General features: G+C 41.3%; 1 protein-coding gene across 2 annotated transcripts in view; it reads left to right on the top strand.

The window, feature by feature from the left end:
* LOC310997511 (glutamate receptor 3-like) overlaps positions 1–14,580 on the top strand; it is a gene marked incomplete at both ends in the record, with an annotated part of 66,898 nt that overhangs the window by 40,605 nt on the left and 11,713 nt on the right. For both annotated transcript variants that reach the window (XM_083987229.1, XM_083987228.1), the window contains 5 exons: positions 267–371; positions 3,214–3,321; positions 5,263–5,469; positions 6,888–7,261; positions 9,630–9,828. In XM_083987229.1, the coding sequence (XP_083843355.1) occupies positions 267–371; positions 3,214–3,321; positions 5,263–5,469; positions 6,888–7,261; positions 9,630–9,828 (993 nt within the window). The remainder of the gene's footprint in view (positions 1–266; positions 372–3,213; positions 3,322–5,262; positions 5,470–6,887; positions 7,262–9,629; positions 9,829–14,580) is intronic.

Here is a 14,580-nt window from a genome sequence, read left to right as displayed (position 1 = left end):
AAACTCGTTTCTCTCCACATTGATCCATGCCTCATAAATCAGTCCAAACATTCGCCTTTCAAATAAATTTGGACCATGAGAAGAAATCATGATGTTGTTTGAAATGTGCATTAAACAAACACCACACCTGTGAAACCCAGAGGCACTGTGGAGAGGACTGGACATTTGATATATGAGGCCCATTCGTTGCATGTTTTCATGTGGCGTTTGCCCACCTGCTGTGTGTGAGGAACAGGTGTCATCACTCTTCTCTTGGTGCCTGGCAGGTCCAAGTACAAGGTATGACAGGAAACATCCAGTTTGACACATTTGGTCGGCGATCTAATTACACAATTGATGTGTATGAGATGAAGATAGGAGGCCCCAGGAAGGTAAGTGAGCTCATGAGCACTGGAAACATCTGTCAGAGTTTAAGTCATGTGTAAACTACTCTTCACTACATTAGCATGCGAAATAGAAACCAGAACTGTACGTTAATAAATACGAGCACCTTTCAGGCAGCTTCGTGATGCAGCACTTGATTCCTTTTGGCACGCTGGCAGCGCACGAGTTAGAGGGTTGACTCTGATTTGGACAGAAGCTGCCAGTAAGTCTTGAAAAGCCAGCTCAAATCATGTGAGCGCACGTTCCCCCCGAGATCTGAATCTGGAAAACATCCACTGAGAGTCAGCTGAGCCCTGCAGACAGGAGCTGGAAGTGTTGAGCAGCTAGACCGTGACATAGCTCAAAACTCAGAAACCTCATGAGCAAAACAAAGCAGACGCACAAAGAGGCTTCACTCTTCATCTGCTGGACATACGTTTTAACTCTCACTTCTACAGAAACAGATTTTTTTTCCTAGATGAGCTGCATCATGTTTTCAACTGGAAAATTTGCCACTGAACCCACTGACGGCGCAGTGAGTGGTGCATGTGTGAACATTTGATATGTTTCATGTTGAGCACAGAGCTGTTAATCACTCCTGTGACATTAAGCAAAAAAAAGCCTACACAGCACCCAGCAGAGAACAACAGGCGATGTACGGCTCGTAGGCCGTCTTTGCGAGATTATAAGTAGCTGATATAATTAAATGAATGTATTTGATATTTTAACGTGACTTCAGTTTTCAGCGTTTTCCTCATGGAAATCCTCTGACAAAGGCTGTAGACCATCATCCACTAAACGCTCCATTAATACCTTCTCTAATGATGCTGTGAGGTGGGTTAGAAGCTCTTGTGGGCTTTACAGCTTAAATCCTAACAGCAGCATTCACTCGGAGATACTTGTACCTGCCCCTGCAGGATTAAAGTGCATCTGAAAAGAAATTACATGTTTACTTTATGCCTTAGGATAAAGATGCACATGGTGAATTAGACGTCCTCCTGTCCTCTTATGAGAAAACCAGTATCCAAAAGGGAGGAAATCACCATATTTGGTCCTACTGTATAGCCAATAAACATATTTATATTTTACTAGACTTAGACTTAGATACTTTATTGTCATTGTCATAATAACACAGTTATAAATAACAACGAGATATCGTTTAGAGCAGCTTAATACTGATGCAGAACTAGTGCAAAAAGTGCATATTACATTGCATTAATGTCCAGAGGGGCCCAGCAGTAGGTATGCACTGGTCAGATAAGGATCGAATATCGGCCCAGATATTGATTAAATTAGATTGGTATGGGGCTGATCCATGACGCCGATCTAATTCACTTCCATTCTATGTTTACATGTCTACATCACGTGCCAGCAGCACTAACCCTAACCCTAACAAACACAGAGCAATAGTGTTTTACAATGTTAAGTAAATAGAAATAAGTAATGTTTAAGTCAAACCTGATGCTTTCACTCTCCTCCACATGGTAAGGTATACAGTTTATTATTCAACATGGGTATCAGATTGGTATCAGGCGATACGCTAAGACCAGGTATCGGTATCGGTATCGACATTGGGACTTAAAAAACCCAATAGGTCCATCCCCTTTAAAATCATACATAAACACACACACAGACAGGAAAGGGCGAAGAGCTGTGACACATTAGCTTCCCCGCTGCACTGTGTCCTTTTTTCATCTACAAGCATGGACACATGTCTGGTCTTGTGTCTTGGCGTAAACAAGCCAACAAACATCCACAGGGGGGAAATGTTCACTCGCTCGAAAACAGTCATTTAGCTCGTTAGCTCGAGAGCTGTAGCACTCGTGTCAATGTGTGTTAGCTGAGACGCCGAATTAGATCTCTTCATCTTCAATACCACCGACAAAACACTAGAGTCTGCCCCTTTATCAGCTTGTAAGGCACCGAGATCCCAGATAGACACGGTCTCATTGTGTCCACTGCTCTGCTGTACTGTAGCTGGGCTTTGTGTAACAGTGCAGACCAAAGTCAAAGCACTGGCGCCTGATCACACACACACACACACACTCACACACATACACACACTCACAGAACTGGCACCACACGGCTTGGCTATAGCTCCACGACCCTGACCTCTGAAAGGGTCCCCACCAAAAGCTGGCACCAAGTGGAAGTGGCCCCATACTGTCCACATAGCTCAGCTCACAAGGCAACATACATCAGAGCAGAGCGACCCTTAAACCCAAACTCAGAGCGAGACAATCTGCAGTGACAACAGAGTGAGTGAGTACTGTGTGTGTGTGTGTGTGTGTGTGTGTGTGTGTGTGTTCCAGCTACCAGCATCGGGAGACATCGATTTCTTCTCGGCTGAATAAATCAGAGTTTGTGTTTAACAGAAATCATCATAATGCAGCTCCTGGAATCAGACACACACAGGCCTTTGTGTGTTTTGTTTTTGTGCTGTTTGCTGTGTGTGTGCCGTTATGTGTAGTATTAATAGAACAGCAGAACAACCTGCTGCATGGGCTAGATAAAGACACACATTTAAATTTATTAGGTTTGTCTTACTGGTTTTAATTTTATCAGCCTTCGAGTGCTCCACTTGTGCTGCATTCCCGTTATATAAGAGAACATTTGCTGAGCCAGGAATAGATTACTCCTACTCTGCTCAACTGTAGTTCAGGTGAAGTGAGAAGCACCACTACAAGCTTTTAATAAAACCAACACTGTCTCCTGCTGCACAGATAGAGCCGACCAACTCACACGCACTTGGAGGCTCTACTGTAAATAATATATATTTATGTATAAAGGACAAGAAAATGATCTCTTTCTGCTTCTTGTAATAACTGTGAACCTTTATGTCATTTTCAGATCGGCTACTGGAATGAGTACGAAAAATTTGTTTATATAATGGATCCACAGGTCACCAACGAGTCCTCTTCTGTGGAAAACCGAACAATTGTGGTCACTACTATTATGGTACACACTCAAACAGGTTTTAAGTGTTTCACCTTAAGATTTCTGCCACTCAAGGTCAAGGTGTCCATTGTTGCAATCTGTCCTGGGAGGGTAGAATAATTTTATTTTCAGTTGCTTTCCATCCACTCACTACATGTTGAAACAGTCGATTCACAAAGAGTGTTTCAACTGTATCCGTGTGGGTGCCAAAGCATTTTGGTTTTTTTATATTACGGTGGGCTGTTGTAGTAGTGACATCACAATAACGGCTTTGGTAAAGACAACGGTAGCCATAATCACCATCGTATTTACATTCAGTGCATACGTAAGTAAAAATGTTTCCCTCTCATTAAGTAAAGCGTCGGTGACAGCTGCTGCGTCTCACCGGAGACATGAAATGATCTGCACACAAGGGCGACATAAACAACCAAAGGCTGCAACCTTTGGCTGTTTATCTCGGCTCCAATCGACCTCTAGCTACCTAAAGGTTTGGCACTGTAACTGTAATGTGATATCTCTCTAAAACTCACCAGTGCCCACTAGTGCATCAGGTCTAGACACAGTGCTAGTTAGACTAGTCAGCTGCAGGTCAGTGATCATCAGCCATTTTTAAATGTAAGATAAGGTGCGCCTTATCTTACATTTAAAACCATGGCCTCTCGCTCCTTCTGACTTTGTCTATTATGTTTTCATCTTAGGCAAATTCAGAATGTAATAGTCATACATTCTCATTTCCACGTCTAAGAAACTCATTATCTCCATGACCAGACTGGAAACACAGCAGTATTCAGAGTGAGGGAGGAAAAACAGACAGAGTTGTGTCATTGCATTATTTTCTCACTGCCAGGCATGCCTTTGATTTGAATATAGACGACTGTTATTTTAGAGGCATTATTACACTCATCTCATTAACTTCATCTTGCTTTTCTTATGTTCCATAACTTTTAAAGAAAGTGCCATGTTTAATGAAAGGCCACCCTATTATTGTAGGGTGCGACTCTTTCATTTTGTCTTCTAACATTGTACATGACTGCAGGATGGAGGAGAAGGTAAAGAAGGACTAGCTCAAACTAAATCTGTTGGATACTCTAAAAGCAACAGACCCCTCTGAGGATGACTTCTATTGTAAGTCAGATAACCTCTGAAAAACATGTACGTGCCTGTAACAAAACAAATCACCATTGATGAATATCCCAGGATGACGTCAGCTCATCTAAAGGAGATTTAATGGCAAACATGTTTTAAATGTTGGAGGAATCACATGATATTTTATTGCAATCCACAGAGAGGATGTTAATTAGCCAAACGACACCATTAAAAAAAACAAAAAACAAGCAGATTATTTTACTGTCATGAAAGAACAAATGAAAAGCAAATTGAAACAGTGAAATATTTTTTACTTGGCCACGACTTTTCTGAAGTGGTTCATACATATTGTACACGACTGGATGACTCCCCATGTTTCTGACGTCTTTAATCTCTCTGTTGTCACTGACATTTACTTTATGAACTGGAAAAGTGCTCCATTCAGCTTGTTCTTCCCCCGTCTGCCACGCTGATGCAAAGCACATGCAACCCCCGCTTGTCACCCATTTCCACAGATTTAGATTTTGGATGAGGATAGCATGAGGGAGCCCTGACGTCCTGCTTTGCTTCCTTTTATATGTGTTAGCTGCTTCGCTCCTCCCGCTGGCCCAGTTGGCCTCTTTACTCCAGCAGCGGCACTGCTTTCTTTTAGTCTGCTGAGTCCCCCAGTAACATGCCTGTTACTGATGTTGTGTAAATGTGTTAAACCTCCGCTGTGTTCGTCCATCCATGTGCCCCACGTGTGTGTTTGTCCCACCCTGCATGTGTGCATGCCACTGTGCCAAATCAAGGCCCGTGACCTCTGAGGTCCGGGCCGCTGTGTGGATGTGTGCTCGTCTTCTTTACTGTGAACTCAAAATTCTGTCTAATTAACAGGAAGCTCCGTATGTGATGTACAAGAAAAACTATTTGACGGCGGATGGGAATGACAGATATGAAGGCTACTGTGTCGATTTAGCTTCTGAAATTGCAAAACATGTGGGCATAAAATATAAGCTGTCAATAGTGCCAGACGGAAAATACGGAGCCAGAGATCCAGAGACCAAGACGTGGAACGGGATGGTGGGTGAACTGGTTTATGGGGTAAGTGTCAGTGTCCCTTTGTTATTCATGCTATTTAACCCACAGATTATTGTAAATGATGTGTATAATGTCTTGAATGTCCTCTGCACTTAAACAGAAAAGAGGTTTTTTATAAAACTTCCTCAGTCTACTTTCAGAGCCAGACCAAACGCATACAGCATGATGCAAGTTTATAGCAAATATTACCATGTAAAATATTCTGTTTTACCAGCCACACTTCACTTGTTGTCAGCCAAGTGGATCTGAATCATCTGACGCCTGTGATGTCTTTGGTGGTCTGATATTTCAAAGATACCGGTAATAATCAGTCATGTAAACAGAAACAAAACAGCTACAGAAAAAAAAGAAAAGAAATGTAGAAAATGTGGTTGAAGTGGACTGTGTGGTAAGTTTTGGAAAGGACTTCTTCAGCTGTAAATTCACCTTGACTGGTTTCATCATCCGTCTTGTGGCTCCCACACACTTGAGCTGGCTTTAACAAGACGATTTGCATCTTTTATGAGACCTCAGCTGCCGGATGAATAATGTAAAAAAAAAAAAAAAAAAAAATCTCACACGGCAGCCTGGGATCCAAACAAATCTGTATGCAAGCAGTGCCTCGGTGCAGATTTCTCAGTTTGACACCTGTTGCTGCAGTTATGACTACACCGGTATTAATAACGTAGATGGACGGAGGTGACCCCGTGGAATAACTGAAATGGCCATGACAAGCCCTCAGCTATATTTCTGCATCAACAATGAATTTGCTTTGGCATTAATTAGCCATTCAGATGCAGATGAGCTCACAGAAGAATAAATAATGGACGGCTGTGTTCCCTCCTAACTTCATCTATGATATGAATCATGTAGGTGAAATATTTTGGTGTTTTTAAGTCAGAGTGTGGCCCAGTTACAGCTCCACTCTCCACTTAAAGCATCTCGCTGCAATCGTTTGTTGTCGCAGTGAGATACTAATTGATGAGCCTGTCGGGCTTTGCAGAGGATCTGATGGAGTTGAATTTAACAGGCTGATTCACATTTCATGGAGTCCTTACATAATCCCCTCCACCTCTGTCTTCCAACCCTCCGCTTGATTCATGGAGGAGATTTGGATCGAGACAAAGACATTAGCCAACACAAATGCTGAGTGACTCATTTTCAAATGGCAGCTTCGCTTTCACTGCCGTTATCACCGGTCTCTGGCTCAGTATATTCTAAGCTGCTGTATTTCACCGTGTCCAATCTCTTTACTCTGTGAATTCACTGTAAAGTTGACTCCTCGGCCATGTGTGTGCGATTTGAAGACAGTGTGACTTGTGTACATATATACATGGTTTATCAATATTTCCTTTATGAAGTCAATATTCAACACTTTGGTTACTTATTTATGATTTCCTCTGTATGACTAACTCCCAGTGTGCCTGTTCCCATTTTCACAGAGAGCTGACATAGCCGTGGCTCCTCTAACTATAACACTGGTACGGGAAGAAGTGATAGACTTCTCTAAGCCCTTCATGAGCTTGGGCATCTCCATTATGATTAAGAAGCCTCAAAAGTCCAAGCCCGGGGTGTTCTCCTTCCTGGACCCGCTGGCCTATGAGATTTGGATGTGTATAGTTTTCGCCTATATCGGCGTCAGTGTGGTGCTCTTCCTGGTGAGCCGGTTCAGCCCGTATGAGTGGCATCTGGACGAGAACGATGAGGCCAAAGACCCTCAGAGCCCCCCAGACCCTCCAAACGACTTTGGGATTTTTAATAGCCTGTGGTTCTCCCTGGGCGCCTTCATGCAGCAAGGATGCGATATCTCACCAAGGTTGGTTGTTGTGTTCATTCTTCACCACCTCTCAGTTGTCCTCCTCATCTCTCTGCATTTTTATGGTCCCATTTCCATTCTACCATGGTGCATATAGGTTATTTTGAGCTTGCTGTCCACCTAACCTCATGCTTCACTTCACTGCACTTTCCTCCCATAAAGACCTCACTCCACTGTGCATCCATTTGTTTTCAAGCTGCATGCTGGCAGTGATGCTTTGCATCCACAAAATAACTTATATCCACCATGCTGAGGGCTGTAAATGCACAGGGGTCATTACACTTCATCCAAAGTAGCTGCTTGACTTCCTCATGACTTTTGGAGGGCTACCGTGTTTTTGCTGCATGTCCCATTTTACGGTCATCAACTTGGTGCATATAATGTATTTTGTGTGGACAAACAATCATCAGCACCGTAACTCCATGATGTATTTCCTCAGTATAATTACCATCCTGTCCATTCATCCATCCATTCATTTATCTCTTTACTTCTCATCATTGTGGTGTACTCGACCTCTTCTTGGATAATTCCTGCTTCTGACATCCTTTCTTCTGGAAATTTTGAAGATTATAAAGAAGCTGGTTGAAGACCAATGACATATGAGTCAAGAAGTTTTCACAGATTCTGTTTCATTTGATATTGAATGGAAATAGTGATGATGTGCCACCGGGAAAATGTAGAGGTCTAATGAAAAGTGGTTTTACATTCTGTCGGATTTTATTAATTGTTTAAGGAAACAAAAAAATCCCACTTTTATCACTCTTTTTGTTAAGCCTAATGACTTAACGACTGTTTCTAATTTCCACGGTTACAGAAAGACAATTGCTGCATCTAATGGTTATAGATTTGATGCCACAGGCTAAATCCGAGCTCAGGTTCTTGCGTCAGTTCAGAGGAAGCAGCTCCTGGAAAGCTGCGATCTGAAGTTGTGAGTCTGCAGTTCGTTAATGAAAAGAATCAATTAAGCAATAAATGTAGGATTTTACTCTAGCACACGAACCCCTTTGAATAGAAACTGCTGAGTCCATATTTTTAGCTAAACAGTAACATAGACCAGCAGTTTCCAGGTCACTGTAATCACCAGGAGAGGAAGTGTATCCACTGTTTTACATAACTTAATCACACCTTTTGTGATCTCTAGTGTTTGTTTGTTTGTTTTTTTCGTCTGTGTGTTTACAACGTTGCCTCTGGGTCTACTATATTTAGACCATCTCAAATCAAGTGTGTAAATCAAGTGTGTGTGTGGTAAACTGGCCTTGATCTGACCTTTTAGGTAATTATCTCCATAATTGCAAAAACATACACAGATACATTTTGAGACTCCGCCTGCAGAAACAGCCTCTCTCAAACCTTGATGATGGAGGTTAACAATATACTGCAGGTGACAAAAATATATGTATAGGCCTACTGATAGCTTTTCATATACACTGCAGTGATTGGACTTATATGGGTCCACATTTGACATGAGAAATGTGAGTTAACCTGTGATTGTGCATGTTGGGGATGGCATCAGGAAAAAAAAAAGTCCAAATTGAAATTATGGGCTTGAGGTTGAACTGTGAGGTGCAGATTTGAAGTCGGAGCCTTTACGCTGATGTGAAGAAACTGTGAAGAATTGGTTTAGGACCAGTGAGCTGGATGGAAGTAGCTGCGTTACTGAGCAGTTTGGCTCATCACGCCCTGACATCAATAACAGACAGAGTCTCATGGCTTTTAATTCAGAACTGTTGTATTCTCTGTGATCTAAATTTGTGGTGGGTGAGTGTTACTCTTTGCAACAGATCAAACGAACAAAAGCCTTCACTCAACATCAAACACAGGCTCCAGCAGAGACCTCAAGTAGAGGAGCTGACTACCTGGCACAAGATAATGTTTACACTTACTTGGCAATGTTAATTCAAAGATCAGGACTCTGCTGTCCCTCGGATGAACCAAGGTAATCTTTGACAGATTCTGGAGCATCACATGAGCCTGCAGGCTACTGCTGTTGCTGCTGTTGTTGTTGGGCTGAGCATTGTTGCCAATGTGGGATGGCCGCTCACATAAATGAGCTCCAAAACGAAATGTGGACGCAGTTATATTGAGTTAATGAGGCTTATTATGACTTTCAAAGATTTAATCAGCTGTAAAGGCTGCTACGTTGAGTTAATGATACTTCACTTAAATTAATTCATGCTAATATGTGAGAGCATGAGACACCAGGGACGTGCAGTTACCTGGACAGTTGATTCAACACTATACAGAGATTTTTCTTGAGTTTTGACTGTGAGCCCGAGACGCAGTGGGAAACGACCCTCTTTCCCCGTCCTCATGCAGATACGAGCATCTTGCTCTCATGTCTCTCTCTGCTTCATGTCCCTCCTCTCAGGTCTCTGTCCGGCCGCATCGTCGGAGGAGTGTGGTGGTTCTTCACCCTCATCATCATCTCCTCCTACACGGCCAACCTGGCTGCCTTCCTCACCGTGGAGAGGATGGTCTCCCCGATCGAGAGCGCCGAGGACCTGGCCAAGCAGACAGAGATCGCCTATGGGACGTTAGACTCAGGCTCTACGAAGGAGTTCTTTAGGGTGAGTGTCTCAAGTGGCTGTCGATTCGTCTGTGCCGTCACTGTGCCCAGTGTAACGAGAGCTGCTCTAACATAATCCTAATGTTGGCCAGAAGCACAGAGCTGAATTAGTCTGCAGAGCTTTCATGTGGCTTTTGATTTATTGCCTGCCGGGTAATGAATTGAACGAATAATCAATAAAAGAATGTCTAGAATTGTATTTTTCCCTGATACAGCACTAATGCTTCAACTACACTTGATTAATTCAGTGCAGTTTTATTAAAAAGGGAGTTAACTATAACTGTGGGAGTAAACAGTTGTAAGAAAATTGCATGCATTTGTTTTGTTAAGTGACTGAAAAGGCGTTGCTTTGGGATGGATGGTGAAGATTAGCTCATGTGTTTCCAAGTGTCAAAGCAGAGCAGTGTAAAGCACAGGAGGGAAAAACTGTGATTCACTGTGCTCACAACAATAACTTTACAAAAAAAAAAGATTAAACCTTTTGGCAACAGAAATGCTTAAGTTATACAACTGTGAAAATAGATTAGCACCTTTATAATTACTGATTATTTCCTGTATCTGTGTTACTTGAGTTTTTCCACCGCTCTAGTAGCCTAGACCAGTAGCAAGTCTGAGCCTTTTTAATCCAATGTGAGAAGTAAATGATTATATATATTATAGCCTAATGTAATATATATTGGACCCATTTTTCACAAACCGCACGTCTCCAGAACATTCTGACACAAAATGAGATTTTTCAGACCAACAGATCAGGAGAAAATCAACTTTATTCAGGACCTGTCACTGTCTCAGAACCACACTCTCACAAGATTTCTACGAAGGCTGAAATCGTTTGCCAACTGATAACCACATGTTTAGCAGGTCCAGACTTGTTTTTTCATGGATTTATACTAAGGTTACACTTTAAAACTTTCTTGATTTCACACAATCCAGTCTGCTTTTGCTGTGGGACAGTTCCCACTTAGGAGACCTGAACTATTTATCCCATCTCATTTCAGTATCTTCTGTATAGAGGGTGTTTGCTAATATATGTAGATTAATTTCCATAATCTCCACAGTGCATAAACATCTTCTAATAAGAAAAAAAGATTAAACATCAAACAGTGTTGGCCATTTAGAAAGGCAGGTGGCAGGTGGTATTTAATCCTTGTGTAATCGTTTTGACACTTGCGGATGACATTTTTGAAATTCTGCATCAACTTTGTGAAGCTATTGCTGCCTATTTCCGATTTGTTCAGCATTATAACACAGATGAAGTGAAATGAAAGGACAGTTTAGTCTGATTATCAAGCTTCTTCTGTGTGTTTGAAACTGTAAAGAAAAAAAACTTTGAAGAGGAGCTACAAGATGTCATCATAATTCCAATTTGTAGACCTCTGTAAGAAGAAAAAAAAAAAACTTCAATCACAAGGAAGGCGTCCTATTCCTCAGAAATGGAAATGTCATTCACATCCGATGTCCAGCTCTGAGCTGTGCCTATTTTTAGTCCTCCTCGGTCTCTGGGTGCGATCGCTCCGAGTGAGTCTGAGACATTTGATAAATACAAACCGTGCACTCTCTCAGATTTGGGAGTGATCAGTGTTTCAGACGGCGGCTCAGACCCTCAGGGTGTTATAGCGTCACGTCTTACACTTCTCTGCTGAGATTTATAGACAGCTAATGCAGACATACTGGAACACAGTGAGTATAATGCAGCGTATTTCTATTAGATTTACTTATCGGCTCCATTTTACACCTGCTGCTAGTTGGAACGGGCTTTTCTTTTCAGCACAGAGTCAGTCAAAACATAATCAAATTAAGGCATGCACAGCTCCCGGGAGAAAAAAGAAAACACATTTTGATGAAATTTTTGCCTTTGCGATGAAATATTCCTGTTCTTGTTCGTGCGAGGAAGAGCTTTTAGAGGGATGGCGTGTATAACGTCTCTGTGGCCTGACTGATTTTTTACAGTATAAAGGCGTTTTGAGCAGACTGACATGATCTGCTGTGTCAAGCTGAACCGAGGCTGCACCGAGGTCGTGCAATCAGCGAGATCAGTGCTTAAGAGGTCATCTGTAACTGGCTGTCTCCTGCACTGCAGTGCTTTGAAACAGCACTGAAACTCATGAAAAATGTGGTGGCTCAGAAAGAGAAGGAGAATATCCAGAAAGCTGCACCAGAGGAGGCAGCAGGAGAATCTTAATGGTTCTTTAAATGACACCAACTCTTTCAAAAAATCTGTTTAGGGGATTTATAGTTGTCTCCAAAGAAAATGCAAAGTAAATGTATGGAATAAGACTCCTACTGAATCACACGGCTGCCAGAGACTCCCTTCTTTTACTGTGTAATAACTCAAACTAGACTTGTAGCAGAGGCCCAGATATTATCACCGGAGAGACAGACAACAGATGCGATACTAAACTGGACCCTAACGTTTATTGGAGTTGTTTGTCACTTCGTTTAAAAACTCCTTATTCCATTCAAATCAAAAATGAGTGGTATGAGATGATAAAATAAAGACCGGCGTGACGTGCAGTGACGTGGCACAAAACAGAAACTTTTGACTCAGTTTTGACGAGTCCGCTGGGTGTTTTTTATTATTATTATTTATAATTCAGCAAAATATCAAACTGATTATTTTAGAGGCTTCCTTAGTGAATCATCACATTAAAAGCAGCAGATCCAGAAGCAGCAGCAGCTCCACTCTGTGGATGTGCTAATCCATGAAGTATTTGGCAGGCTGTGATTTGTCAAAGGTGCTCCTGAGGAGATAATTGACAGGCGTGGAGTGACTTCATCCTGCGTGACAAATATTCTGCTTTTCTTCCTCCAAACAGTCGGTGCAGAGGAGCCATCTGAGCAACGGGTTATTGAAAACTGGTGGTGAAAAGCTAATGATTAATACGAGCCGAAAATACATTTACAGTGATCTTCAAAGAAGATGCATCACCTATTCCAGGTCGTACAGCCTCCTCAGAGCACGCAGCATAATGACACCCAATATCTACATATATACTGTAGTTATCAAACCACTCAGCTTGGAGAAGCTTTTTTATTGAAATAGATTTGAACTTTTAATTCCTGCTCTCATCTAGATAGCTTCATTTGAATTTACTTCACATGTGACATTTAGCCAGCAGCAGGCAGTTAGCATAGGTTATCCTGGCCTGTTTTTACATGGTTGTTTGTACTAGAGACTTTAAGGACTTTGGTTTGTACAGAGTAAAACAAATGAAAATGGGTCATCTTAAGAGGTTTGATTAAACAGATTTTTTAAAAGTATTTGCAAAACTTTTAGCTGTTTCTCCCTGTTCCCAGTATTCATGCTAAGCTAAGCTAAACTAAGCTCTAGTTTCATACAAAGATGCAGTGGTATCACTCCCCAAATGTCAAACTATTCTAAAGGGAATTTCAAACAATTTAATCCACATTTCAACACATTATTTCTTCATAAATTGCTGAATACTATGTTTCCTCAACCTTCGCTTGCTTCTATTCATACTGAAGTTATGGTTTGCTACATGTTTCTACACTTTCAATAAGGCGCTATTGCTGACACTTATTTTGCATTTAGTTTAATGTTGTGCAGTGAATAATGTTGATGTTGAGTTTTTAGACGTTAGTGGAGAAAAGTAGCGAAAGTGCACTGAGGAAATGATTTAAAGAGGTGTTTTCTTTCAAAGTACATTGGTTAGAGGTAATTTCCATCACTCTGTTGCTGCTTAACGAACCATGCAATTATTCAATAACTTTAATTAATTTGTTTCCACTGAACAGCACAAGATAGAGATGAAACACCAGGGCGATTACATATGCTTTGTTTGGTCTGTCATTTCTGTTTTGGGACGTCAGTGTGACAGACGCACTCAGAGGGCTGTGAATCACTATCAGCTCTACAATCCACTTCTGACTGGTGGTTAAATTGGAGGCTGAAATGATTTCAGTTTAGACCAGTTTGTTTGAAATTCATCGTCGGCCACAGGATATGATATTGGTGGATACATTGGTCATTAATGATGAATAATTTGTCTTAAATCTCGACTGCTGATCAGACCGACAACACGAGGAGTTTCACAGATTTCCGCACCGGCTCCTGATGAGCTTGCGTCTTCATGTAACCCAGAAAAGAATTGCTGTTTTCACACTATGGTCCGGCCTGTCATCAGTTATTATTGTCATGTTAAGAGTGTTTACATGAACACTCAACTGAACTGAAATCGTGCATATGTCAAGAATGATTCACTCGCTAGCCCGAGCCCACAATCCATTACATCTCTGGTGAATTATTTATGTTGCAGTACACAACAACTGAGTTGACATAGTTTGTCAGTTCACTGCGATGTTTTCTTTTACTTTCACCTACCAGACGTGATGTGGGACTGACTCACACAGCTGCTGAACACACAATCTGGATAAAACTGGGTACACAGACTTGATCCTTCTATATCAAATGCTATAAATAAATACATGGCAGTGCCCAATTATTAAGGACAACTGAAATAATTAAACATGCTGAACATGAGTACAGAGTATTATGTCCATTTCTAGTCCAACTTTATTATGTGTGGTAAATAAGAAATAGAATAGAATAGAAAATTATTTATTAATCCCTAGGAGGGATATTCAGATCGTCCAGCAGCTTACATTACCTAAAATAATATGATATAATGATACAAAATGATATAAAAAGTCAAACATCTACCTATCAAAAGACATTGATGTGTACTACCATCAAAAATCACAAATGTCATATAGTTTCTGAATAATTTTAAGT

Source organism: Trachurus trachurus (genome assembly GCF_905171665.1).
Source record: "Trachurus trachurus genome assembly, chromosome: 14".
Lineage (NCBI taxonomy): Eukaryota > Metazoa > Chordata > Actinopteri > Carangiformes > Carangidae > Trachurus > Trachurus trachurus.
Note: the sequence above shows the minus strand (reverse complement) of the source record. Positions and strands in the feature narration are given on the sequence as shown.